Below are 23,158 nucleotides of genomic sequence, written 5' to 3' on the forward strand. Positions count from 1 at the left end.
AGCCCCATCCTCTTTCACCAAAACACATAAAATGCACCAGAGCAATAGGTTGAAGTACATATCAATTCTGCAAGGCCACCTTGCAAAATTACTTATACCCTGAGGGACATGGCCAGGGACGATGGGCTTTGCCCGGAAACGGGCTGGTGGTGGATGGCTTGCACCTTTATCTGAGGTTCAGGAACTTGCCCCTCAGGGGAAAGAACGGGCAGCAGGACTTCCCTGCTCTTCGGGGAAACCCAGGGCCCAAGGGGCCCGGCCTCCCCACACCCTCGGCAGCCTGCCTGGCTGGGCCGCTGGGCTCTAGGCTTCAAAGGGCCTGGATGCAGGAGCTGGCCAGCACTGCGTCTGCTGAATGCTACCCAGTTTATCAGTAACATCCCCGAGGGTGGACATACAGCACTAGCACTGAAGTTTAAATAGCGTTATATCCCAATGAGTTTCTCACCCAAACTGGCGGTTCTGAGCCGTGGAGTAGAGGCTGCGGGTAGCCACATCCCTCCCCCACCCCCACCAACTCCCCTATTGCTCGTTTTTTCAAAGGCATCATGAATTGGCGACACAATCAAAACCAAAATTCACTTTAACATTGGAAATATGACCAATTTTTTAATGAAGTGGAATGTATCAACACGGTGAGCAGAATCCCTGGTTTCCCCACAGAAAGAGGTACCCTGTGCCAGGAGCTGCAGTCTGCAGGCAGAAAGAGGTACCCCATTCTGTCACTCTGGGAACGAACTCAAGATTTTTACCAAACATCGGGAGAAGGTGACCAGCTCGGTCTCTACAATGGACAATGTTTAGCACGAGCTGAGGTTCGCGATGCTGCCCTGTTCCCTGCAGGTGGCGGTGGACGCATCTCGTGGTTCTGCACACGTGGCAGTTTCCTGCTCCGAGGCCCGGAGCACGAATCCCAGGCTGGGAGTGAGGTCCGTGGTCACAGGGATCGGATATTCTGCTGCGGCTGACAGCACAGGGCACCCCCGGCCGGAACTCAGGGAAACCGCCATCGGGAGAGATTCTGTGTCTTGTTTGGTCCTGTTTTCTCTCCGCAGACATGTGTGAGCTGGTCCCCGGCCACGGCTGTCAGAGGAAGGAGGCCCTCACCTGGCGGCCCTTCAGGGGCTGTGGGGGCCGGTGGTTGCTCAGCAGGAAGGAGGCCGCGTGGCCCTCGGGGGTGCACAGGAGCCTGCGGAAGGCGGCCAGCTGTGGGGGAAGGAGGCAGCGTCAGTGAGGTGACCAGTGTGAGCCCGGCCCGGCACAGAGCTGAGAAACAGGTACCCTGCGCCAGGAGCTGCATCTGCAGGCAGGTCTCCTCGGGCCTGGCTCAGCCTGCAGGGCCGCCCCTGGCTGACAGCTCAGCATCTGGAGGTGCCTCTAGCTTCCGAGTGCAGGCCACGAGGCCTCCTACCTGACGGGATGGGGGGCAGGGGCTGAGGGGGGCACGGGCCTTCCTAGCGGGGACCCAGGCCAGCTCTGCCCCACCCGGGACCTCAGCTTCAGTGTCCTCAGCACCAAGTGAAGCCTTGGATGGGTCACCTCAGGAGCCACGGACCATGGGGAGCTCCCCAGCGTTGCAGGCCCGGTGCTCACGGCAGCCACGCTCATCCTGTAAGGACTGTCTTCCTGTAACTACAAAGAGCTGCTTGTTTTCACCATTCTTGTGCCTTATAAACAACTATCTATGGAGAAAGCCTAAGGCCTTCCACCTCTGGTCATGTTTACAACTTAAGTGGCAAACACATTTCTCACCAAAAGGGCTTAATTTTGCTCATCACAAGAAAGCTTACGTATCGTACAAACTTCACGCAGTAGAAAGTATCAAGAAGAAAACAGAGATTGCTAGTCACCACGTCACAAGACACTTGACATTATAACACTTCTGTTTTTTCTAAGAATAGTTTTTTTATGTATATTTAGAGAGAGGGGAAGGGAGAGGGAGAGAGAGAAACATCGATTTGATAGCGAAACATTGACCAGCTGCCTCCTGCACACCCCCTACCATGGATATAGCCCGCAGCCCAGGCATGTGCCCTGACCGGGAATCGAACCTGAGACTCCTTGGTGCTCAACCAACCGAGCCACCTGCCAGGATGAACATGCTTCTATGTGTAAGCACACACACACCTCAGATGTTTTATTACAAAGATGAGTGTAACTAAATGCTCTTCTGAAACCTATTTATTTCCATATACAGGGTGGGACAAAAGTAGGTTTACAGCTGTGATCTGAGACACTGAATTTGTTCTTGTATTGTTATCTATTAGTGATTGAGCATCTTCAGGTGAGCGACGGTGCCCCTCCTCTGGCCCACCCTGCAGACATGCTAGACATCTCCGCATGTCGATCAATATAAATGGCTGTCACCATTGTTAATTGCGGAGAAGTTTTCTATTATAAGCATGTTTTATGAATTATTTAACACTTCTTGGTGGTTAGTATTACTTGTTGAGATTTAGCATAGGTCCACAGCAGTAAACGAGGTAGGGTAAGTTCCTGGAATAACTACTATCTCAGAAATGTTCACCAAACATGTGTTGCCAGTTAACACGAGTAAGTGTTCAGTGTTTGTGTGGCTGCTTTGAGCAGTGGAGCCGCATCCTCTGAGCTCAGCCAGTCATTTAGCCGCCGACCGAGCACATTCAGGCCAGGACACCGAGGTCAGGCTCCGCCACCCTCGCAGCACACGGCCAGGCGGGGGCGGCGGGGTCAGCACCAGGCAGCATCTGTGGCCACTGTGTGGAGGTCAGCTCAGGCGCCACATGCAAGCACAGGGGATATTTGGGAGCGCCCTGTAGAAGGCACAGCGTGGGAGGGTCAGACGCGTTTTTACAACTTGCTGCCACTCGTGTCTCATTAGACCAGACCATCCGAGCTGACGCCAGGAGAGAGGAAAATCTCAGAAAAGTCAAGCAGCAGGGCCGATCAAACCCACCCCCAGGGCCCAGGGAGATGCCGCCTGTGCAGGCCTGGTCACCCTGTGTGTCTGCAGCGGCCACTCCAGGTGGGAGGCTGGCGGGAGCTGAGTCCCCAGTCGCCAGCAGGGCCCTGCCTCACCTCCTCACCCAGCACACCCGCCCGCCTCCAGGGAGAAGGGAAGAGTCTGAAAGTCTTGCTTTACTCAAGCCTCCCACCCCGCTCTGTTCCCCCACCACACACACAAGTCCACATGGCTCCCTACGTCTGCGGCAGCTTAGCCTACTGGGTCTAGGGCAGGAACTTACTCTAGAACATTCTCTGAGCCACCTGCCTTGGAACTCCCTGAACCTGTCCTGATGTCCCATCCATGTGTCTCTCCCAGTCCTGGCTCTGGATCTGCCTCCCATCCCTGCCCAGATGGTGGGCCCGCCTTCCAGGCCTGCTCAGATTTGCCTCTCTGGGCTCTGGTGCCCTCAGCCACTGCCCGGCCCCCACCAGGCCCCTCCCTGCTGCCCTGGCTTCCTCCACGCAGAATACCTTCCCCGTCGCTATGGCTGGCCCTGCGTCTACCTGGCTCTGGGCGGGGTCTCCCAGGGCACCGGGGCTCAGTGGGTGTGACATGATGCTGTTTGCTTTGGCTCTGGTCCTGCACTTCCCGTCCCCTGTGTAGGGAGCAGAACTGCTCTTCCCTGGTGTTTTGTAACAACTTTGTGTCACTCAGGGCTCAAATGTCTGGCTGCTCCGCTGCCCACCAACATCAGTCACAGACTGTGCTGGGCCAGGCGCTGGGCTACGTGCTTCTCATTACATGATCTCATCTACCTGGTAACCCCCACACGACCCTCTCAGTAACATGCTCTCATCCCCATTAAAGATGAGGCCTTAGGGGCAGCGAGGAAGGTTCAGATGAGCCGTCCGCAAGCCAGAGCGAAGCCACCCAGAGCCCTCTGCATCTCCACTTTCCTCCTCTTTTTATTTACTTTTTATTACGGAGACTTTCACACACACGCAAACGTAGAATAATAAACCTCCTGGAGGCCGGCCCTAGGTTCACTGCCCCCCACCCACCCCCATCCTCTCTCACCGCCGGTCCCTCCCTACTGGATTACTTTGATGTAGATTCCAAATATCGTATCATTTTAGGTGTAGGCATCTCAAAGTATATCCCTACAGTAAGTGGCATTTCTAACCCACCAAGGCCCCCAGACAAGCTTGTTAGCTTGACTTGCGAGCACCTCAACCTCCTGGTTTCTACTAACCTAGGAACTTCCCCCACAGGCCCCTCGACCACGTCAGTGACGGCGGGTCCCAGAGCACCTGGGTGAAAAGGCTTCCAGTGATTCTTAAAAAGTCAAGTCTTGCCCTGGCTGGTTTTGCTCAGTAGATAGATAGAGTGTTGGCCTGTGAACTGAAGGGTCCAGGCATGCAACTTGGTTGCAGGCTTAATCCCGGGCCTGAGTCGGGGCACATATGGGAGGCAGCCAATCGATGAGTCCCTCTCACATGGATGTTTCTCTCTGCCTCTCCCCTTCCCTTCCACTCTCTCTAAAGTGTGGACCAGGGCCACTTAGAACACCTCTTTGTGTCTCTGCATCATGCCTGCAAGAATGAGCAATTATTAGACAATTCTAGAATTGACTTGCACTGTTTGGTACAGTTTAAAAATTTATTTTCAAAGCTAATTCTACAGTTTTATATATTCAGTCAAAATTAATGTTCAAATGAATAAATTCTTTCCTCATTTAACAACTAGTCTAAAGATGCAGAAGAAAAACATTCTTAGACATTACTGATTGCTAATACAATATATAACATTTTACTATTAAAAAAGACATTAGAGCCCTAGCCAGTTTGGCTCAGTGGTTAGAGCATCATCCCTTGGATTGAAGGGTCCTGGGTTCAATTCTGGTCAAGGGCACGTACATCGGTTGCAGGCTCAATCCCCACTCTGGTTGGGGCGTGTGTGGGAGGCAACCAATCGATGTGTCTCTCTCACATCGATGTTTCTCACCCTCTGTCTCTCCTCCTCCCTTCCATCCTGTTTAAAAATCAAAGGAAAAAATATCTCCCGGTGAGGATTAACAACAAAAACCCGAAAACAACAAAAAAGAGGGAAACGTACAAAACAAGACATTAGAGTTTTACTTCCAGATATGCTCGACTAAGACCCTGCAGACAACCTCCGTGTAGAAAAACTCTAACACCAGTCATAATGCAAAACAACTAGTTGCAGGCACTGGAGACGGAACACAGCAGCGGGGTCGGGGGCGGCAGGACGGGGGGGGGGGGGGGGGGGGGGGCTCACACTCGCAGGGGGAGAGGTGGGTGCTCTAGAGTGCGTTTCGTCTCTCCAGTTGGCCACTGGAGCTGGGTGGAGTCTGCCATGGGGATACCTGTCTTGCAAGAAATGAGCTGGAGAGCAGAGCCACCAACTCTATGCCTACAAACCACGCATGGCCAAACTGAGGCCAGAGCTGCAGCACCAGAAAAGAAGTGCAATTCAAGCCCAGCCAGGAAACTACCTGCTAACACCAGAGAAACAATGCTTATCAGAGAACAATAACAGAGTCCAGAATCACCGCAACTTAATGTTCACAACATCTAGAATATGATTTTTTTAAAAATCACTCCAGAATCAAGAAAATGGAACACATTCTTAAAGAAAGAAAAATCAACAGTCAGGCCCAAGATGAATCAAAGTCGGAACTTACAAGGATGTTCAATTGGCCACGTGAAAGGAAACCAAGCATCCTTTTTAATGCATAAGAAATCTCAGTACTCTTAAAGGGAAGTCTCAGTAGATAAATAGAATAATAAAAGAGAGCCAAGTAGAAATTTTAGAACTGAAAATATAAATTCTAAAGCACAAAGTTCAATGAATAGACTTAACAGTCACACTGACCTGACAGGAAAGAGTAAATTAACTTTAATATAGATAAATAGAAATTACCCACAGTGAAGAACAGAGATAAGTTTTTAAAAATAAAGTTTCACTGATGATATTAAAAGATCAAATCTATGTGTAATTAGAATATCAGAAGGAAAAGAAAAAGAGAATGGACACAGGATACATAAAATGTAACTCATAAGTAATCAAAGACTTAAATGTAAGAGCTAAAACTATTAAAGAAGAAAATATTTTGTGGCATATAGTTAGGCAAAGATTTCTAAAGCAGATTTCTTTTGCACAAACTATAAAAGATAAATTTATAAATGGACTTCATTAACATTAAGAACTTTTCCTCTTCAAAAGACATGTTTAAAAAAAAATAAAAAGCAAGCCATAGATTGTGAGAAAACTTTTGCAAAAACATGTATTGGAAAAGGGCATTTGTCTAGATTGTACTGGATAAGAGCTCTTGCAGCTCAATAATGAGAAGACATACAACCCAATTTTAACAAGGGCAAATGATTTGAACAGATATTTCACAAAAGATATACACAGAGACAGCAAGAATGTGAAAAAACGCTGAACATCACTAGTCATCAGATCAATGCATAGTAAACTTACACAGACCCACTAGAATGGCTAAAGTTAAAGGCTGACAACACCAAGTGCTAACAGGGATGTGGAGCAACTAGAAATCTCATTGCTACTGAGAATAAAAGAAGGAACAGTCCTTAATTAATTAATTTATTTATTTTCACTTTTAAATATATTTTTATTGTTGATAGTATTACAGATATCTCCCATTCCTCCCCCTCTTCAAGACCACACCCATCCCCCCAGGTCTTCACTACCCTAAGTGCCTGTGTCCATGGGCTATGCATATCTATACTAATAAAAAGGTAGTATGCTAATTAGACCGGGAGACATTCTGGATATCCTTCCGGACAAAGCCATGGTGGCTGGGCTGAGGCAGAGGCAGTTAGGGGTGATCAGGCCAGGAGGGGAGGGCATTTGGGGATGATCAGGCCGGCAGGCAAGTGAGTGGTTAGGAGCCAGTGGTCCTGGATTGTGAGAGGGATGTCTGACTGCCGGTTTAGGCCAGATCCCACAAGGATCCCAGATTGGAGAGGGTGCAGGCCAGGCTGAAGGGCAACCACCCCCCCATGCACAAAATTCATTCACTGGGCCACTAGTCTATCCTATCTAATAATGGACAAACATGGTAATTAACCGTAACTTCGATACCCTTCCCATTGGCTAATCAGGGCGATATGCAAATTAACTGCCAACCAAGATGGCGGCCGGCAGCCAGGCAGCTGAAGCGAACAGGAGGCTTGCTTGCTCCAGTGATGGAGGAAGCCAAGGTTCCCCGCCTGCTGCTGCCAGCCTCTGAGCTGCAGTCTAAGCAACTATGTTGCAATTATAGAAGCTAAACAAGCTCCAGATACCTGCTTTCAGCCAGCTTTGGCCTCAGAGCTTAGAGCGGCAGTGATGGCAGCAATGTTTCAATTATGGAACCTAAACAAACCCAGATACCTGCTTTTAGCCAGCCACAGCCTCAGAGCTGGAGCCGGCTCTCAGCTCCAGTGACAGCCATAGAAGGTAAATATTTCCCAGAATTAAAACAAAAGAAAAAAAGGAGAGGTTGGGAGCTTCAGTCACCCGCCAGCCTGAAAATGGCTCTCAGCCCCTCACCCAGACTGGCCAGGCACCCCAGTGGGGACCCCCACCCTGAAGGGGGTGTGACCAGCTGCAAACAGCCATCATCCAGGCTGGCCAGGCACCCAAGCAGGACCCCCACCCTGATCCGGGACACCCTTCAGGGCAAACGAGCCAGCCCCCACCCATGCACCAGGCCTCTATCCTATATAGCAGGGGTCCTCAAACTTTTTAAACAGGGGGCCAGTTCACTGTCCCTCAGACCGTTGGAGGGTCGGACTATAGTTTAAAAAAAAAAAAAACTATGAATAAACTCCTGTGCACACTGCATATATCTTATTTTGAAGTAAAAAAACAAAATGGGAGCAAATACAATATTTGTATTTGCATGTGGCCTGCGGGCCGTAGTTTGAGGACCCCTGCTATACAGTAAAAGGGTAATATGCAAACTGACCCTAACAGCAGAAGGACTGGGAATGACTGGTCACTATGACACACACTGACCACCAGGGGGCAGATGCTCAATGCAGGAGCTGCCCTCTGGTGGTCAGGGCACTCTCACATGGGAGGAGCTCTGCTCAGCCACAAGCCAGGCTGATGGCTGCCAGTACAGCGGTGGTGGTGGGAGCCTCTCCTGCCTCCTCAGCAGCGCTAAGGATATCCGACTGCAGCTTAGGCCTGCTCCCCGCTGGCAAGTGGACATCCCCCGAAGGCTGCTGGGCTGCCAGAGGGATGTCTGATTGCCATCTTAGGCCCAATCCCCCGGGGAGCGGGCCTAAGCCAGCAGGTGGTCATCCCCTGAGGGGTCCCAGACTGCGAGAGGGCTCAGGCCGGGCTGAGGGACCCCCTTCCCTCCCGAGTGCATAAATTTTTTGTGCACTGGGCCTCTAATATATATATAAAAGCCCAGAGACCCTTATGGCGGAACAACCAGAATGACCAGTTGCTATGATGCGCACTGACCACCAGGGGCAGATGTTCAACACAGGAGCTGCCCCCTGGTGGTCAGTGTGCTCCCACAGTGGGAGCGCCCTCAGGGCTCACGACAGCTGGTGAATGCAATGGCGGTGGCGCAAGCCTTTCCTGCCTCAGCAGCAGCGCTAAGGAGCAGTGAGCCAAGCGGTAGGGAATGAGCAGGCAGGCCGTTAAGAGTGAGGGGTCCCGGATTGTGAGAGGGCGCAGGCTGGGCTGAGGGACCCCACCCACTCCACACGCCCCCGCCCCCCACGCACGAATTTCGTGCATCAGGCCTCTAGTAAGTATATAAGTTCTTTGGTTTGTCTCTTCTCATCTCCCCCAACCCCACATCGAGGTATGTCAGTCTGAGGAACCGCCCTTTAGAAGACAACATGGCAGTACCTTATAAAATTAAACATGAGTTTACCACTTGGCCTAGTAATGCCAGTCCTAGTCATTGCCACAAGACATGAAAATGTGTCCGCAGGAAAATGTGTATGTCAATTATTTCTAACACCCAAATTTGGACAGCCACATTCATAACATCTCCAAACTAAAGCAATCCAAATGTCTATCAATTGGTAAATAAATTTTTTAAAAAATAGTGGTATATCCAAAGGACTTGTGTGCATGCATATTAACATAACCAATGGACACAGACACTGGGGCAGTGGGGGCTTGCCATTGGGGGCAGGAGTGGCGGGGGGAGGGGCAGCAGGGGGATCAATCGGGGAAAAAAGAAGACATATGTAATATGTCCATACCATAGAATATTACTCTGTAACAAAAATAAATAAAATGTGTGAATCTTCAAAATGTTGTTCTGAGCAAAAGAAACCAAACACAGAAGTGTGTGTCTGTGTAATTCCACTTGAATAAAATTCTAGTGACTCTCAGTGGTGTCCTGAGGCCGTGGGTGAGTGGAGGGCAAAGGGCACGAGGAACCCTCTGGCAGGGATCCCTGTCCCTGGACTGCTTGCTGCATCGCAGGGTAACACACAACAACCAAGGCCGTCAGCTGCACACTGAGACTCATGAGTGCTGTTGTATGCAAACAACGGCGTAACAAAAGAGAATGTTTAAAAGGAGCCTAGGATAGAAGGCAAGTGTCCTGCGCATAGGATTTCAGCAGCTGAGGAAGCGAGTGGAGAAAACCCAGAATAACCCAGAGACTTGGCAGGAAAAGTCCGCCTGCCCAAGACAATGAGGGCTCTGTTATCCAGATATTAGAATCACAGTCTGTTCCCCGCCTGGAGGTAAACCAGGCATTTCAGTCAGTGACTCGGGGGAGAAAAATGGACTTGAATCAAGAAAAAGAAAATGAACACCCTCTGCTCTGCACTTTAGGTCAGACAGTGACTTGGCAAGAAAGAGCAGCGGGGAAAACTGGCCCAACCGACTGACAGAGGTTCTGGTGGGACTGAAAAATAAATAAGGACACTCCCCAGCGACTTCAACATAGAGCTGTCATCACTGAGACAGCATTTTCCGGAAAGTAATTCTTAAGCCGGTGGCATACACAAAAGACTTTACATGAAAGAGCTAGGCAACCGAGTGATCTTATCAACCTTCTTGTGTTTTGGGTTTTTTAATAAACTTTTTATTTCAGAACAGTTCAGATTTACAGAACGATTACAACGGGTTCTCGTGTACCCGCTTCAGTTTCCTCTGTAGTTACCACCTTCCAAGGTGTTCCTTCTCACAACTAACGAACCAAGTTTATGCCGCCCTTAAGTGCGGTTACGCAGGCTCCTTTGTTCGCACCTGCTGCCTCTCTCTGCCCCAGGATCCCACCAGGACACGGCCTTTCACTGAGTCGCCCGTCTCCCGAGCATTTCCTGGTGGTGAGTTCTCAGACGCCCTTGTTCTTGGTGACGCGGACAGTCTGAGGAGTACCATCGGTGTTTCGCAGGATGTCCCTTACTCGGGCTTTGTCTGATGTTTTTCTCATGGTTACAACTGGGACTGGGCTTTTAAAATATCTTTTGCTTCATTCTTAAGTCTTAAAAGCGCTATAACACTATTTTATACTTTGGATTATTACTCAGATAATCACTTCAATCTGGTTGCAAATGAGATGTCTGAAAGGGTTTCTGCTCCTGTAGATTCATGTGAAAGCTTCACCGGTCATACTAACCCTGAAACTCAGCTACTGTTTTATACTCTTCTGTGCAAAAAGCCAAATTAATAATCAACACTAATTAGTTGAGCCTGAAATAAGATACAGTAATGAGCCCACAGCTAGTCAGTCATAGCCCAACACTTGCAGAAAGTTTCCTTGATTGGGTTAACTTTGTGCACTTTAAGGATCTAATATATATTTTGAAATAATCTCTTACCAATCACAGGTAGATTTTTTAAAAGTTACTTTCCAAGTGGCTCTAAGGAGTAAAAATACCCTTGAACTATGAGGAAATCATGTCTTGATGCTATAATGTGTCACTTTTCAAATGTAATCAGGAATTATGAAAGGAAGTGCATGGGTACAGGAAGGGGAGAAAGTGAGATCCATTAGTGAGGCCCCAACCCAGGGGCAGGTCCCTATTCTCATGACACAATTCACCTTGTTTCTAATGGAAAAATTCACAGCAAATTTCATGTCAGTTAAGCTCTAGATTTCTATGCAGATCTTTATAAAAGTACTAGAGGCCTGGTGCACAAAAATTCATGCACTGGGGGGAGTCCCTCAGCCTGGCCTGCCCCCTTTCACATTCTGGGAGCTTGCATCCCATCCTACTGACGGCTTAAGTCCGATCCCCGCAGGTAGTGGGCTGAAGCCGCAGACTGGCCTCCCTCTGCAGGAGGCAACCAGCCAATCAGGGGAAGGCAACACCCCATCACACTTCTGCTGCTGCCACTGCCAGTCTCGAGGCTGCCTGAGCCTTGGCCCTCACAGTGGCAGCCACCATCCTCAGCTTGCCTGAGCCTCAGGCCGACTCTGGCAGTGGCAGCCGCCATTGGCGGCTTGCCTAAACCTTGGGCCAGCCCACCATCAGTGGCTTGCCTGAGCCTTGGGCCGGCCCTGGGCAGCAGCAGCCACCATCTGCTCTCCCAATGCACCTCCTGGTCAAGTCCCCGCCCACCCACATGCGCCTCGATGCTTATGCAGCCCCACCCACCTACACGTGCCTGCTGTGCACGCAGCCTCCTGCTGATGGGCTGTTACGCGGCATGAGGGCACACGACCACATAGGCTTCTATTAGTATAGATTAATGAGTATTCCCCAGGCATTACGTGTTTTATTCTAAAGACAAGGCCACTAGAAGTGGCACATGAGCCTCACAGCAAGAGGAAATGCCCCCAACACGGCCTTGGCAGAGGTCAACCAACTCTAGTCTTCGACCTTGACCTTGACAGAGGTCAACCAGCTCTAGTCTTTGACCTTGACCTTGGTGGAGGTCAACCAGCTCTAGTCTTTGACTGGGGAATAAACAGCTAGGCCGGTGGGCCAGCCCACATCAGAAGTGCTTTATTAGCTGCAAAAATTATTAGACTGCATTCTTGCTAAGGTTCTGCAGCACATCATTCAAAAAGGAAGGACAAAACTAAACCCACTAAGCACAGCCTTGGGGACACACAGCATCCACCTGGCAGATGGTCAGCCAAAGGTCCAAGCCCAGCAGGGTTCTGGGCAAAGACTCCTGAGCCTGCAGACTTATGTCACAAGAAGAGCCTCTTAGTAAATGCTACAGCCCTCAGACGCCCCACAGAAGCTCTGCCAACAAAAGCCACAGGTCACAGATTTCTTCTTGAACTCAGCAGGCACTGGTCTGCGGCTCAAGTCGCTTCCTGAAGGTGGAGCCTGTGGAAGGGGCAGGTCTAGGGACCGAGCAGGAAAGGTGAAGGCCACCTTTTAAGAGCAGCCTCTCTCCTGACTTTCCTTTTGAATCCCAGCCCCTTTCTATCTCAGTCCAAACTAGGAGACAGAAGCAAGCAGTGCTCCCTTCAAAGGGCGCCTCCTTTCCCCCGCGTTTCTAAGAGGTGGGGAAGAAACCACCGAACCAGAAGGTCAAATGGGAAGGGACAGAAGTCCCATCTGAGGGAGAACACGGGCTTCCTGGCACAGCAGGAGGCACAGAGAGGGTGGAAAACCATTCTGCCCAGTCTACTCTGGGAGTGGACCAGCCTGGACCAGGCCTACCTGCTGAGAGCTGACGCTGATCGGCTGCTTTAGAATGATCCACGTGACACTCTCCAGAAGGGGCGGCACGGTGAGAGACCCTGGGTACGTCCAGTAATCCCAGGACGGAGGAAGCAGCAACAATGGGTCAAAATTCGTGAATCGAGTTTGTTTACCCTGGGGCAGGAGAGAGAAAGCCACAGATGACAATGGGGGGGCTTTCACAGACCTGGAGAAACATGCAGGCGGTGATGTCAGATTTCACTGGAACTGCCCAGCCGTGCAGTTATTTAGTGCCTGCTGTTTGTACTTTAAGAAGAGTACCTGCCTTCATCTAAACATGTTAGAGGAAGTCGGGCATCGCTAAGATTCATTTGAAAGGACAAGATTTGTTTTCATATGAGTGGTCTTTAAAATGTGTTGCAGCCAAAGGCTTATTCTGTAAAACTCCAACAGGACCTGATTACGCATAAATAGACTTATGTGATTATTTTAGGTGATTGAAGACTTCTTCATAAACTTCGGGAGTGAGTGGTGACAGGTTGTGTCGGCTCTATCGGTCAAGGACACGCCGGCTGCTTCAAGGAGCAGCAGTCGGCCCTGACTCAGACGTGTGTGTAAGAGAAGACAAGAGAACTCAGCAGAAAACAGGACTATATTAGTCACCAGCCACCAGGAATTAGCTTTACCTTTTCTTTAATGGAATCCAGGATGTCAGTAACCTTTTGCAGGTGGGGATTACATTCGCCGATCTGAAACATGAAATTTAGCAAAAAGTGGTTACTGTTGCAGACAGGTCTGAATTGCTCCTTTCAGTCAGGATTTTAAATTCTTTAAAAACAAAATGTAGGCCAGCCCACAGCCAACAGTGGCTGTTCTGCAGCTCAGCTCTCCTGCCTGAAGAATCTGGATGAGGAGAGAGCACTGCAGGCTCCTTGGCTGAATTAGAAGTTTGGCCCCCAAATGTAGTGACAGCTTCCTGTTTCTCAGCTTTAGGGATGTTGCAGACGCAGGTGAACTTGAGGAAAGCCTGGCTTAGGACACCTCCATCACACCTGCTCTCTGAAACCAGGTGTGGCTTCCAGACCCTCTACCCACGCAGGCTATTATGACATCAAAACATTAGAGGAAAAACGTCCCCCAGATTCGGCCTAAAAGAGCGGGAGGTCCCGGATCAAGGCAATAGATCGTCCAGAGAGCTGAGTTCCTCGGAAAAACACGTGTCGCAACAAAGAGGAACGCCCTGCAGGAATGTGGTCCCAGTGGGAGTGGGGCGGCCCCACCCACCCAGGTGTGACCACAGCGATACCTGTCTGGCCACTTGTGCAGGAGACACAGAAAACAATGGAAATGGTCAGTGCATTTGGGACAACCAACCATGTGGTGCAACTAGTGCTTCCGGAAGCAGGACGGTGACTCCGCTCTGCCCCGCCCCTCTGAGCACTGTGCTGTCAGTCAGGAGGAAGGCCGGCCAAGGCCCTTCTCGGGTCTCCTTGTCACTGCAGCGCTACTGTTGCTGTTGCTAATGGACAAACATGATCAACAGACACAGGAGGGATTGTAAGGCAAAGCTCCCAGCCCTGAGAGGAACCATAAACATGGAATTGTGATATCCATTTCAAAAGGGAAACATTGGACCTATAGCTGATTTGCTGTTAAAAGATGGTAGAGCCCGGACTGCGTGGCTCAGTCCACGCGCCACAAGGTCACAGGTTTAATTCCCAGGCAGGGTTGTGGGCTCGATCCCCCATGGGGGGCGTGCAGGAGGCAGCCACTTGATGCTTCTCTTTCACTGATGCCTCTCTCTCTCTCTCTCTCTCCCCCCCCCCCCCCCCCCCGCCACTCTAAAGATCAATAGGCTATTTTTAAAATGGCAGGATGTCCACTCGGCGACTGAAATCCTGCCCCACACGGGAGTCATTGTTCTAATGAAGCCAGAGGCCCTCACCTGTAAAAACACTCCCAGGACAGCGAGTCCATCAGGCTCGTGAGCTGCCTCCACGAAGCTGGGGTACTTGTCCGAGTTCCAGTGGACGACGTGGAGCTGAAATGGAGGGACACGGTGTAAGTCAACGTCATGTTTAGATCCATCCTCAGACACATGAACGCCAGGGAAGCCTGGTGCAGAGGCCGGGCTGCACCTCCATGCACGGTTCTGCAGCCACGCCCACCGTGCTCTTGGAGGCCCCAGAAAGTCCTGCCACACCCCTCGAGCCCCAACAGTCTCCAGCCACTGTTCCCAGTGACTGAGGGCCCCCGAGCTCCCGTACCGGGACTGCAGTCCGAAGCCTGAGGTCAGGCCCCACTGGCGGCAGGTCCAGGCTGGGGGGCGGGGGCGTCAGTGGGCCCCCAGGGGTGACCCTGCCGTGGACGGGTTGGTGGTTCCTGGACGCGGTCAGAGGCTTACGCCCCCAGCTGAGGCCTTTCTATGGCGTGAACATGGATTCTCCGTAAGAGTCGCTGTGTTAAGCGGTGTCCACACACCTACCAGCTTCTAGGCCCGAGTTCAGACCCCGTGTGGGGATCAGGAGTGAACTGGACAGAGAGGCTGGGCTGGAAGCAGAGGTCGGAGGAGGACCGGTGTGCTGAGGGGAGGGCAGGGGGGACGGGGCCGGGACCAGAAGGGGCTTCACCCACGTCCCAACTTCTCCCGAAAGCAACAGCCTTCCCCAAACCCGAGGGAGCCGGTGTCCAGCGCCACGGCCGTGTCCCGAACACAGACCGGTGCACGGACTCGGCATGCACAGTCCCGCACAGGCCGCTCCTGGGGGCTCCTTCCCGGCTGAGGGCTGCGCTGCAATGGGAGCCACAGGGAGCCCAGGCCACGTGACGCACCCAGACGGCGTGGCCCAGATCCTGACGGCCGTGAGAGGGGCCGGCTTCGACTCAACCTCCCCAAGGGACTCCTGTGGCCCCTCAGGAGGAAACATGAGGGTTTCACGCACAATCCACCTTCCAGGTGACAGCAGAGGGGGGGTTAGTCTGCTCATGTTTATCCCTCCTTTCAATGTAACTGTACGTCCTCCAGGTAACTAATGCGGGGATTTCTGGATAAAGAAGGATGACCATGCCTGGCTGGTGTGGCTCAGTGGTTGAGCCTTGACCCGTGAACCAGGAGGTCACAATTCAATTCCCGGTCAGGCACTTGCCCGGATTGTGGGTTTGATCCCCAGTGTGGGGCGTCCAGGAGGCAGCCAATCAATGATTCTCTCTCATCATTAACGTTTCTATCTCTCTCCCTCTCCCTTCCTCTCTGAAATCGATAAAAACATATTTTTTTTTAAAAAAGAGTGACCATAAATAGTGAACTACGAAACAGTGCACCCCGTCCCCAACAGCGGAGAGAGACTGGCTCTCCCATGGTGGCCGGTGTCGTGTGGCGTGAGAAAGTGGGGAAGGAACCTGGGCGGGTGGCGCTCGCTGGGCCGGGCAGGAAAGCAGGTGGATGTTGTCTCAAACGCCAGGTGCCCACGCACCAGCCACCTGGGAAGAGATGACGCCACAGACACGGAAACCTGGGGAGTCACTCCTTGGTTCACGCCCACAGTCGCTTAGAAAACAAACGTGGAACCAAAGAGAGAAGCCCTGTGTCCTTCCAGTGGATAAAGAGCGACCAGGACACTGGGAGCAGAGCAAGGGAGGCCGGGTTTGTTTTTACAAGTCCTCCAGCTCCCGCCTCTGCTGAGCAGCACCTCCCACAGCTGAGGGCACGGCCCAGGCACCTGAGTGGGACCCGGGGGCAGCGCCTCCTATTCACAGTGACAGCCCAGTGACGGAGCGAATGACAGGAAGTGGCAGCAGCGGCTGCAAATGGAAAGGAGCAGATTCCCCTGGGAAAACAATGTCTGACCAATAGTATTCGTCAGCCTCAGCGTTTGACCGCCTCCTGTTGACACACAGGATGCCTTGGTGCAAAAGTCACCGTCGGTGCTGAAATCACAGCTTCACGCTCACCTTCGTGCCTGATGCTTCTGTGTTAGGCACACGCTGCGCTCAGGTGAGTTCCAGCGCAGCTCCGTCCGCGTTCTCCTCGCGGCCCGGGACCCTCGGGAAAAGCTTCGCGATGCAGCCGTCAGATTCGGCTCCAAATTACATTCCCATGTTACCGCTCTCAGCGGCCTTTTCCCTTTGTCTTTCTTTCCTTCGCTTTTCCTTTTGTGAAGAGGGCATAACCTGATGATGCCCTGAGGTCAGGTACAAAGTACTGGAAAAGCCACTTCCAGGCCGCCACCGCCTCCAGCCTCACCCGCTCCCCCGACAGCGGAGGTTTCATAAGATACAGAGCACCTGGCCGGCCCCGCCGCACCGCCTCTGTCCTCGTCCGCACACGACGAGGACACTGACCTGCTCAGGCCCTCACCCCGGCGGCCTCTCATTAAGGCCAACGCCTTTGTTCCCAGCACGCGACACCCTCCCGCCCCGAGCGCTGTCCCTGCTGCCCGCTTCCTGGAAAGCGCTCTCTGGATTTTCTCCGAGTGGCTTCTGGTCATTCGGTCTCAATTCAGGTGGCATCTCCCAGGGGCCCCTCCTGACCACTCAGCCTCACCATGACCACGTGGCATGGCTCCGTCAGAGAACTCACCCGCCCGTCTGCGTGGTGACGGGCCACCTGTGCCAGCGCGCCCACGGCCAGACTCCCTCTCCGCAGCATCGCTGTCGCAGCGGCAGACACCTGCCTCCCCCCACCCCCCGCCCGCTGGGCAGCCGGCCACCTGCACTGTCACCCGCCACCAGGATCCCCTAGAGCCTCCTCGCCGACCCTTATCCCCTCTGCTTCACCCCAATCTCTCCTCTAGTTGTAGCGTGCATATTTTTTAAATGCAAATATTATCACTTTCTAATTCAAAGCCAGTCAGTGACGTCCCGGCTCTTAGAATACAGCTCATGCAGGGGTATAGCTCAGTGGTAGAGCATTTTGACTGCAGAATACAGCTCAGCCCTACCGGCCTCTGCCACGTGCCACTGTCCACGTCTAATCCCACGGGCACTCTCTCCTGCTGTGTGGGCTCTCTCCCGCCCGAGGCACACGCGCCCTTCTGGGCAGGCCCGCCTGGTCCTGTCCTGCTGCCTGGTTCGAGCCTCTTCTCCTCAGGGATGTGTCCCCTGGACACCCCCTATTCTCCTGGATGTCCCCCGTCCCCCACACGGTGAGCCAGGGAAGGTGGAGGATGAGGTGCCCCCAGACGCGTTCCTAGTGAATGAGGGAATGCAGCTCAGGGACAAACGAACCTATGAAACGAGAAAGACCCTGATCCACAGTGAGCCTGGAGGCCCCGCCGCATCAAGGACTGTCCGCAGTCCCGGGGGCCAGAGCTCCGAGCCCCACGCGGAGGATGGCGCCAGCCCCAGTCACCTCCAGGGCCACGCTCAGGCGTGTGGAGGGTGGACCACTGTCCCAAGCTGCTTTGGGACATGACAGAGCCAGCCTGTCCCCAGAGCTTCTGAGATTCAGACACAGAACTTCACAACACCAGCGGCTCCGGGGCCTCACTCCCCGCCCCCCACACACCCCCGCAGCCTGAGCATCTCTGTCCTTGTCTGGGATTCGGGGCCCCACCCCCGCAGCCTAGGAGGCCCTGCTCTCACACAAAGCGCTCAGGAGGTGACCATGCCTTTGGGTAACAGCCCGACCAGCAGATGTACAAGTGATGGAAGAATAAAACCGGCAGCAAGGCCTTCTGCCCTTTGCTGGGCTTCTCCGCACAGCAGGCTACCCAGGAGGGCCGGGCCGGCTCCGTAAGCCTGAGGGCAGAGGAGCACAGCTGCCTGCATGGTCCTCCGTCTCCTGGCCGGCGCCAGGGCACACGGAAGTAGCTTTGGCTGAGTCACAGGACAATTCCCTCCCATCTCTGGTAAAGCCGGGGTCAGTGGTATTTAACTGTATTATGCTTTGTGCTTTTGCCAGAGGATTAGAAAAGTATTCTTTTAAAAAATATATTTTTATTGATTTCAGAGAGGAAAGGGCAGGGAGAGAGGGAAGCATCAATGATGAGAGAGAATCATCCATCAGTTGCCTCCTACACCCCCCACTGGGGATCAAGCTCACAACCATGTGCCCGGACCGGAATTGAACCCTGACCTCCTAGTTCATAGGTTGACGCCCAACCACTGAGCCCCGCCGGCCGGGAGGAAGCGTATTCCTAAAGGCTAGCACCCTACGGAGGAGTGACGCCGGTGAAGAAGCCAGGGCGTCATGGTTCTGCACACGGCGCTGCCCGGTGCGCAGCTGCAGGTGAGAGGGGACGGAGGGCTGAGGAGAGCGGTGTCTTTGTCCCCCACAGGGCCCTTTGCTGTTGATTCTCACCGCTGTCCTAGGGATTTTACATGATATGAGTGAATGTGTCGGGACCAAACATGCACAGAGCTGGGCCTAGAACAAACGTTTCTCTCCTTTCTCCTCGCTGGCCTCTCAGGAGCTAGCCTGTGACTTGGTGTCACTTGCGCTGAGGCTCCCCCGAGTCCGGGAGCTCACGTTCACACGGGCTCAGCGACCCTACCTCCCGGGGTCGCGCTGAGGCTCCCCGTTCGCAGCTACGCTGATAAGCTCCTGCGCTGACGGAAGGAGGCGAGGTCCCAGCTGAGACCCGAATTGGCTCGGGACCTATTTGGGGTCAAGGACGCCTTCCCGGTCCCTTACCTCCCACCAGAGAGGACAGCTCTGCCAGGAGCCTGGCGATGGCTTACCTCGGCGGCGTACCTCACTCCGTCCACCACGTGCTCAGAGCCGTGGTCGTCCGTGGACCCCCAGTGCAGGTGAAACTGTCGCAACCTGTATCTTCCAGTGAGCGGGCCCCCTCGCAGAACTAAACGGCAACACAGGTGACACTGTTAGCAAGAAGGGTGTTACCGAGCGCCCCCCACAGCGTCTCCCCGCACCCACATCGCCAGGAAGGTTGTACCCAGGTGCCTGGCGTTCGCAGGCCGGGATCCAGCTTCCAGGTGGGCGAAGAGTGAACACAAACCTTTGAAGGATGAGTGCGTCCACAGGACAGCTGTGCGCGGAGCAGGGGAAGCCCAGCAGGCACTCTGGTTCAGCGCAGGGAGCCCGCAGGGCTGCCCCATCCCGGAGGCCGCCGGGCCCAGGAGCGCAGCAGGGGGCGCAGGAGAGCCTTCAGCACTTGAAGACCTGGGCTGCCTTGGCTTCACCACCGTGACCTTGCGCAAACTCTCTGGCCTTGAGCTCCAGCTGTCAGGCCATGACCCCGGCGAGCAACGCCGCCTCCCCCCAATGTCGTGGGGAAGGAGAAAAACTGAGCACACAGCCCTCACCCCTGCCCCGCAGACAGCCGGCTGGACCCGAGAGCTATGATGACTGCGATACCACTGCTGCTCCCACAGATGCGGGCAGAGTGAGCTCATCTTCGCAGGGAAGTAGGAAACACAGGACACAATTAACTCTTTTTAAAAATCCATCATATGTTGCCACTGAGCAAAGTGTATTTTTAGCACTTTTCCTCCACAAATATGCTCTCTAAGACCATGGCAATAGAGCTCAGAGGTCTTGGTTCAATTCCTAGTCAGGGCCCATGTGTGCACTAGATCCCCAGTGTGGGGCATGCAGAAGGCAGCTGATCGATGGTTCTCTCTCATCATTGATGTTTCTATCTCTCTCTCTCCCTCTCCTTTCCTCTCTTGGATCAATAAAAATATATTTTAAAAAATAGAATTATAGCAATGGAGTCATATCTTAAGAAGACAGAAAAGCGTCTTACTAGAAACCATAGTCCTAAAGTGTGTCCCTGCGATTAATCTCTGCTGGGCAGACCCCGAGGGCCCGGAGGCCCTGGAGGCTGAGCTCAGCACACCCACCTGACAGGCTCATCTCCATCAGCCGACAGCAGGAAGTGCCGACGGGCCAGTGCAGCCTCAACAATAGCTGACTCCAATGGCCCTGCTCTTAGTTATGTTACATACAGATAATTATATGCGGTTACAAAATTTGTCGAGAATGACCCACCTTATATAAGAAGAAAAGATGTTAAGAATTTCACATGCACTTTTCTGTAAACAGCAAGAAACAAAAGGACAAGGTAATGCTTGCCCGTGCCCTCTGGGCTGCACTGCAGGAGGCCAGACCGCTGTGTGGGGACCAGCACCGGGGGGTGCCCTTCTCTCCAACCTGGCGCTGGACGGTGGCTCAGAGCTGGGCAGGGGTCCAATCAGCAGCCGGGCCAGTCCCTGCTCAGTGAGGACACCTCCTCCCACACGCACCCACGCCTCTGTGGGTGTCCGCTCTCTTGTCCGCACTTGTGTTTGTTTCCCTGTTCCTAACTAGGGGATTGGACTGATGTCCCTTCACATCTACCTGCCCAAGGAGAAACTGGGAGCACATGCAATCGAGTCTTGGGAAGGCTGGATGGTCGGGCACCCTCTAGGCTCCGTCAGATCCAGACTGCTCTATGGTAGGTAGCTGCCTATCTTCAGAGCCCTCTGGGAAAGAAGGGGGAGGGGAGCACCCCACGGCAGGCTGCAAGGCCACTCTTGGTCACTGTCTGCGATAGCACGGTGCCACTGCTTCTGCTTGCCCTGGACACGCTCCCTCCGGCAGACCCTGCTGGCGTCCCTGGGGCACCGCCCCTCCCGCGACTGTCCCCGAGGAGATCCTTGATGGAGAGGATCTTAGGTTTGGCTTTAAACAGCCTCCAAGATGTTTCACAGATAAATGAGCTGAAAAGGCACATGCCCTCCCTGGGTGGCGGCCTGCTTCCGGATGCCACGGCCTCTGAGGGCAACCAGCGCCTGGTGTCCTGTCTTTCCTGTTCTGTTGCACAAACCGAGCTGAGCCAGGTCACCCTTCACAGCGCCACGCAGAGGGAGGGCTCAGGACTCATCTCTTATTCTAGAACTGAATGCACTTTGGGAGGAGATGCAAACCAGCTGGCCTAGGAGAAAGACGGAGACCCCATAAAGGTCCAGGAATCCTGGCTGGTCTCTGGGAGCCGCTCCCAACCCAGGCTTCACCCAGGTTAGCACAGCCCCGCCTGGTGGAGCAGTGACGCTGGCCTCACTCTACCTCACTGGGCTCCACACTGGAGTGTCTGTACTGAAATGTCCCACCTGCGACCCGGACCATGGGTGGCTAGTGTGATGACCACCTAGGGCTCTGCACAGGGTGGGGGAAGTGAGTCAAAAGGTCACAGTGAGCCTCGCGCTGCCTTCGAGATGGTCTCTATAGAACAGTGAAACTGTGGGATATGATGAAGAATGGTGGCAAAGTTATTTTTAATGAGAATGATTTAGTGTTTTCAAGTGTCGAATTACTCATCTCACTTTCCAGCCTAGGTGAGTAAATAAATATTATTGTCTCTATCTTAACTCTGAAAATAAGTGATCATTTCTCCAAAATCATACTTGGCATACATATAGAGCCCATTTATCACTTCACCCAGAATTTAAAAAAATCTCTTCAAATGATGCGCTCATACAAGAGGTCTACGGAGGGTAAGAAGCCAGAGGTACGTGCCTAGAAGTGTGGGGAATGTGTGCCACCTCAGCAAGAGGGCCTCTGTTAGCTGCTCTCTGCCGTGAAGTTCAACCACGTTGTGAAACTAGAAACACAGGTGTTGCTGCACTGCATCTGCCTTGAGCCTTGTCAGTAACGTGCCCGTCCTGCTCCGTTTCCCCAACTGCACTGGTGTCGGCTGCCTGGACAGTAAGCACGACTGGGAGCACAACCAGAAAAAGGCTCTTCAGAAGCTACTGTCTACCCAGCAGGAAGCAAGCTCCTCTGAGAGGACCCGCCTCGCTCCCGTGTGTCCTCAGGACCAGGCGGTGCCCGAGCAATGACTGCACAGAAGCAAGTGCAAGGCGGCTGCGGCGTGACCTGGCGTCACCACAGCGCGATTCCAGGGCCGGCGAGTGGCACGGGAAGTCCTATCTGGTCACTTCTTATTCTGGAACGAGGACTGTAGCCTCTGTTTCCTTTAATATTTGAGGTATTGTAACCAGTTTCCAACCACGATCGTGGGTGGTGTCAGCTTTGTGTTTGGAAGCCTCAGATTTCTACGCGACCACATCCGTGCCCATTACGTCACCCTCCCCTTTACCTCAGCCTCCCGCCCTCACAGAGCTGAGGTGTGAGAAAACACATATATGAACAGCAAGGTCCCTCCTTCCCCACAAGTTGAAAACACCACGTGTTAATCTCTCTTTGTGCACTTTTTACAATGCTCTGAATAAACAATATGCATCACTTTTACGAATTTGACAAGTATGAGGAAGTAATGTTATGGGCTTATCATCTTAGCTAACAATGTAGCTTCACACAAGCACAGGGACTGACTAAACCAAAGCTGCACTTAATGAGCACGTGAACGCTTTCTTCCAAGAAGGGTTTTTAACGTTCAACTGTGCTTATCATCAATAGAGCAAATACGGCATCATCCTAATATTAGACTAAAAGTCAAAGTAATTGGTCAGCAGCCTTAAAACATGAGTCTCCTAATCTTCTCTGTCATCTAACTTCTAAACTTGATACTAATCTGCTTCTTGGGCCTCTGCTGGCTTGAAGGTGAAGGAAATGCTCGTTTCTATTCATTTAGCTAGCGTGTCACATAGAAATGATATGAGTTTCATTGGGTTGGCCATCATTTACTGATGGTGTGAAAGACAC

The 23,158-nt window shown here is 52.7% G+C and overlaps 1 protein-coding gene across 1 annotated transcript in view; it reads right to left on the bottom strand.

Moving 5' to 3' along the window:
• Positions 1 to 589: 589 nt before the first annotated feature.
• The window catches only part of LOC138992982 (carbonic anhydrase 13), a 28,133-nt gene continuing 5,564 nt past the window's right edge, over positions 590 to 23,158 (bottom strand). Inside the window, exons 3-7 of the mRNA XM_070392036.1 lie at positions 19,231 to 19,349; positions 14,495 to 14,590; positions 13,236 to 13,298; positions 12,568 to 12,723; positions 590 to 1,206 (exon numbers count right to left, since the gene is read on the bottom strand). Of these exons, the coding sequence (XP_070248137.1) occupies positions 1,087 to 1,206; positions 12,568 to 12,723; positions 13,236 to 13,298; positions 14,495 to 14,590; positions 19,231 to 19,349 (554 nt within the window). The 3' untranslated portion in view covers positions 590 to 1,086. The remainder of the gene's footprint in view (positions 1,207 to 12,567; positions 12,724 to 13,235; positions 13,299 to 14,494; positions 14,591 to 19,230; positions 19,350 to 23,158) is intronic.

This window comes from Myotis yumanensis, unplaced genomic scaffold (assembly GCF_028538775.1).
Source record: "Myotis yumanensis isolate MYYU_CA2020_CCGP unplaced genomic scaffold, mMyoYum1.0.hap1 SCAF_15, whole genome shotgun sequence".
NCBI classification, from domain to species: domain Eukaryota; kingdom Metazoa; phylum Chordata; class Mammalia; order Chiroptera; family Vespertilionidae; genus Myotis; species Myotis yumanensis.